This window comes from Monoraphidium neglectum (genome assembly GCF_000611645.1).
Source record: "Monoraphidium neglectum strain SAG 48.87 unplaced genomic scaffold scaffold04127, whole genome shotgun sequence".
In the NCBI taxonomy this organism is placed as follows: Eukaryota; Viridiplantae; Chlorophyta; class Chlorophyceae; order Sphaeropleales; family Selenastraceae; genus Monoraphidium; species Monoraphidium neglectum.
The window spans coordinates 101-5020 of record NW_014009502.1 but is presented as its reverse complement, the minus strand read 5'-3'; the positions used below and the strand labels follow the sequence as shown (position 1 = coordinate 5020).

The window sequence follows — 4920 nt, the reverse complement described above, 5'->3', positions numbered from 1 at the left end:
CCGAGGCGGAGGGGGAGGAGGGGCCGGAGGACGACGCCTCTAGCTGCACTGCCAGCCGGGCGCGTGCCCCGCGGATGCCCCGCAGGCGGCGGGCGTGCATTTTATTGTGGTCAAGGATGAGGTGGGCCTGACGTATGAAGTGGTAGAAAAACAGGTTCAGGGGGTTGCCGGTGGGCTCAGGGGCATTGTCAGTGCGTTTGGCCTCAAATCAGGGGGGTCCTGGATGGCAGGAGCTTCGCCAAGGGGTGGCGGCGCACAGAGGGCGGCGGGTCAAACTGGTCAAAGGCGCCGAGGCGCCTCCTCCCAAAACCCAGGTTGCCTGGCCTTGGATCCCCCTGGGTTGGTAGATATGCATTGCCGGTGCGGCGTCCCACCTGAGTTTTGGTGAGCCCGGCGCCGCGCACGCAGCGCTCCCAGTGGGACAGCCGCGCGTCGTCCATGCCAACCGCCGCGCGCCCCGCCAGCAGGTGGCAGCCCATGACGCGCGCGTAGGCCTCGACGTTCCAGATCGCGAGCAGCCCGAGGAACGACCCCACCCTGGCCCCGACGGCCCCGAGATTAGGCGTGCAGGGGGCGCGGGACGCCTGATCCAGGCTCGCGTTTTTGTCGAGGTCGCGCCAGGCCGGCTCGAGGAGCTCGATAAGTCGGAGCCTTGCCTGGGTGGCGTCCAGGGCCTGGATGGCACGGACCTGCTCCAGTGTCGCGCTGGGCGAGCGGGAAAGCGCATGACGGGTGGGGGAGTGAGGGAATGCAACCGGCAGGACGACGCCCAAAGAGCAGTGGGCTGGGCGGTCTGCCAAGAGCGCCAGTGTGGCTCTCGCGCACTTCGAGCGACCGCATCACGCGATACGCTAGAGCCCCGCGCCCCGGGCCGCGTCCGCCCCAGGCCTGTGGAGGGAGGCGATCCGCAGCTGCAGGCCGTCGCCCCCAACCGCCAAGCCCTGCCCCTGCCTCCCCGCGCACACCTTTCCAAGTGCAGGAGGCTCCGCCCGGGCGCGAGGTGAGGAAGCCCCTCCAGTAGCGGCGCCAGCGCGCCGCTGGCGGCGCCCGCGCCGATCGCCGCCGCGCCGTCGCGGGGGGAGGGGGCCGCGCGGCTGGTCTGGGCCGCGGGGGATGCGCAGCTGTGCCCCGCACCGCCGCAGCCGCCGCCGGTCCAGCTGGTGGCGCCGCCGGGGCTGACGCCGCCGATCCCGGCGGCGCCGCTGAAGCTGCTGCCCGGGCTCGCGCGGCCGGCAGCCCCCAGGCTGCCGTTGGCAGCCGCCGCGCCGCCGTCAGCGGCGTTGCTCGTCATACTGGCAGACCAGGAGGCGGCGGCCGCCACGAATGTCCCCGAACGCTCGCCGCCGCCGGCGTCGGCGCCGCCGGCGCTGCTGCCAATGGGCACCGCGGCGCCCCACGCGCCCTGCTGGCCGGCGGCCACTGGGCTGCCGGCCGGCGTAGGCGATCGCTCCGCGACCGCTTCCTCGGACTTTATGCGCAGCATGTGCGACGCGACCTCCTCCATCGTCCTAGACACAACGCTTAGGGTCAGCAGCCGCAGCTGCAGCACGCCGCTCTCCGCGACGAGCGAGGCGGCCTGCGCTCGCGTTTGTGCGCGTGCGTGCGTGTGAGTGTGTCTGTGAGTGCGTGTGTGCGCGTGCGCGTGCGTGCGTGCCGGTGTGCGCACGTGTGCTTGGGGGATTTATGTGGGGGATTCCAGCAGCTGCTGCGGGGTGGGCGAGGTGTTGTTATCCGTGGCGGCCAGCCAGCAAGGCAGATGCACCAGGCGGGCCTTTGCGCGATGGCCGCTCGCTCGTGTCACTCGAGCTGGGGTGCTGCGCGCACGTGTGCGCATGCAGGGCGTTCCCTCCCATGCGCGAGGACGCGCGCGTGCGCTGCACGCGTGCGCCCACCTGGGACTGCTTCCGCTCCAGGCGCTCTTTTAGGCGGTTAATGGAGCGCTGCATCGTGGGCGCCGCTGCACCGCCGTCGTGTCGCGCCGCGCCCCGCGGACCAGCCGCCCCGTTCCCGCGAAGCGCGAGCCTCAGGGTAAAGATGACTACTCAGCAGCCGCGCTTCCACGGGGAGGCTGGCGCGGCGTCGGCCGCGCTGTTGGGCGGCTCAAAGCTCAGTCAGGCGCTGTAGACATTCGCCGGCCGCGTGGCACTTTGCGCCGTAGGTGTGACGGCCAGCTCTTGTGCAAACGCTGGCCAGGCCAGCGCTGCCCGGCTCTGGTGGCGCGGGGCCGGCACGGGCAGAGAGCGTGCTTCACCACCGCTTCTATGACACTTTAAACCTATATCATCCAGTTCTAGCCCTGCGACGCTCCCCCAGACACCGCGCGCTGGCCGGAACTCTGTCGTAGAGAAAACACTTATTGCAACGCAATTCGTGGTAAAGTCCACCGCGCTAAGAAACCAAATAAAAGCTCCACGTGCGCGCGTGCCCGCTTTCAACCTCCACCTGTCCGTCGAAGCTGCACCAGATTTCGGACGACTTCTGCCGATGGCGCGGATGTCCAGGTGACCCATGCGCGACTGCCGGATCGGTCGCATCAGAATGATACATTGACACGAATTAATTAGTTTTGACTGCCCATGGCAGGTACACCTTGGGACTGTCCAGCTCACACCGGGTAATGGCCGTGTGTCCGGCCACAAGAAATGGGCGCGCATTATCTTGCGCAGCCCCGGCAGCTTTCAGCGCTTTGGCGCTGCTCTGGGCATTCCCTGTCGGCAGTGATATTATCGCAAGCAAATTATGGGCGCCACTCAGACCATCACTCTCGCTTTTGATGACGCTGCGCCGCACGAGCCCTCACCCCCGCCAGCACCTGATAACAGCCCCTGCAATGCCACTTGCCACTCGCAGCTACCCCGTTTTGTTGCGAGTTTTGGGCGCCATAAGTGTGCGTCACGGCTCTCTCGTCCTGGAAGCATGTTCGCTGCCCTCGACAACGGGTGGTGGCTTGCAGAAGCACCCAGGCATTCCCGCATCTAACCAATGCGCATCCACTCGAGAGGGCGGGGCGGCACGGCGCCGTGAAAATCGCATGCACGCGGCGGGTCGCGCGGCGGCGTTCCAAGGCTTATTGAAAGCCTCTGCTCATTTACACGCACAATCTAGCAACAATGTGCGACCTCGGAATTGCTGGCTGTCGCAGCCGTCGCCCGCGGGTTGCCAGCACTGCTGCTCGGTGTGGCGACACCCCAGGCACAATCGTGCCACGCACAACCTTAAACGAGTGAGACTTGCTGATGTCGGCCATTCGTGAACAACCCTTGCCATGCTTCAAGCATGCCGTCGTGAGTCACGACGGATTACGAAGTCCCTCTGGGCTTCGCAAATCAAGGTCCCCTCAGTCGTAACACTGAGATCCAAGACGAGCACCGTGATGAAGAGTGCCTAAACGACAAACATTCATGCCAGCCACCCGCTGCGGTGGTGGTGCATCGATGTGCCATCGCCAAGATCTTCCCGCTGCCCGCCAAAAATTCTCCGTTGCAGCCGCCGCGGGCGCGAGCTGTACTGGGTTCTGCAGCACTGCAACAGCACAAGCTGTGATGGCCCAGTGCGCGGGCCACCATGCAATGGACACAATCATGCTCGACACCAGTAGGAATTTCTGGGCTGCTGCCCAGGATCAGGCTCAAGACGACGCCTGCCGACAGCCCCGCCTGGCCCACAGACCTTGCCTGATAAATTGGCACTCAACACCCAGACGCGCGGGCAAACAAGACCAGCGACACGCCCACGCGTCTGCATGCCTGGCCCTGCTAACACGCCCACTCCGCGCGGCGCCCCCGGAGGGAAACACAAGGGGGAGCCTGCGGCTCGCGGGCCTCCCGTCCCAAAGCGCCGGCCCTCCGAGCCCTCACTCACAACCTCGGCATTGACAGCAGCGCCGCCGCCAGCGCCGCCGGCCCGACATGCTCCGGCAGCGCCACCGGCGCGGCGCGGGCCACCTCGGGCTGCCAGTCCGCGGGGCGGAAGAGCGCGCCCATGCGGGGCCTGAGGGCGGCCCTGGAGGACACCCAGCGGGGATCGAGCTGCTTGGGAGTGAGCCTGCGGGGTTTGCGCGGGCAGGGGGGGAGGTGCGAGGAAAGTTGCTGTGAGGAAAGCGGGAGGCAACCTAGTTGCCAGTCAACGCGCTGCTGCTCAAAGCTGTGCGGGTAAAAGCTGTGCGGGTCAAAGCGTTGCCGGTCAAAGCTGCTCAGGTCAAAGAGATGTGATAATTTGACTAATATGCTTTACTGTACAATCCCATGAGCCTGGATGGCTCCAGGAGCGGGCGACCGCGGGACGCTGTAACAATCCTCGAACTAATATCAGGGCCCATAGGGACCACCCAGAGGTGGCCGCTGGCAGGGGTGACAGACGGCCGGATGCTGCAGAAATTTGCCACCGAGGTGAGGGGTGTGTGCGGCGCCCTTGACCCCAGCATATGGCCTCAATGGACACATGCTGGGGCGGCGCGCCGAGGGCCACTGCCGCACCCCCAGACGGCCCTCACTTTGGGGCCCGCATCGGCGTGGTGATGTCATCGAGGGCCGACAAGTCGTCATAGACCGCCTGGGATGACAGGTTGTGTTTGAGATTGCGAGCTGCGTCAGGGGCCCCCCGCTTTTGGCAGGGGCGGGGCAAGGGAAGGCCGCTCCAATCACCAGGTGCAACGACCAAGCAATCCAAACTCGAGTGGGCCCATGACCGCAGCAAGATGCTCATGCTTGCATTCTTCCTATTTCCCTAGCCCTACGGGCCCCGGCGGTCTTCCCGTCTTCTAGGGACGTCAGAAATGATGACAGCACACAAGGAGTGCCACCCGCTGCCCAGCCCTCTAATAGTCTGGAGCATTGGGCCCCGGTGCCGCGCCACCCCCCCCAGAAAACACACGGTCTCTCGCGCCGCACACACACACACCTGGTCCCGGGGCACGTCCAA

At 66.3% G+C, this 4920-nt stretch overlaps 2 protein-coding genes across 2 annotated transcripts; both read right to left on the bottom strand.

Annotated features, from left to right (window-relative positions):
- Positions 1 to 851: 851 nt before the first annotated feature.
- Positions 852 to 1504, bottom strand: MNEG_13911 (hypothetical protein; the record flags this gene model as incomplete). The annotated part of the gene is made up of 2 exons (XM_014037618.1): positions 852 to 888; positions 966 to 1504. 2 exons carry the CDS (start codon positions 1502 to 1504, stop codon positions 852 to 854), a joined length of 576 nt encoding a protein of 191 aa, XP_013893072.1.
- A 2353-nt stretch (positions 1505 to 3857) lies between these two features.
- MNEG_13910 (hypothetical protein) lies at positions 3858 to 4044 on the bottom strand (the record flags this gene model as incomplete). The annotated part of the gene is made up of 1 exon (XM_014037617.1): positions 3858 to 4044. A coding segment is annotated over one exon (187 nt), but the record flags the coding sequence as incomplete, so codon positions are not given.
- Between the last annotated feature and the right edge of the window lie 876 nt (positions 4045 to 4920).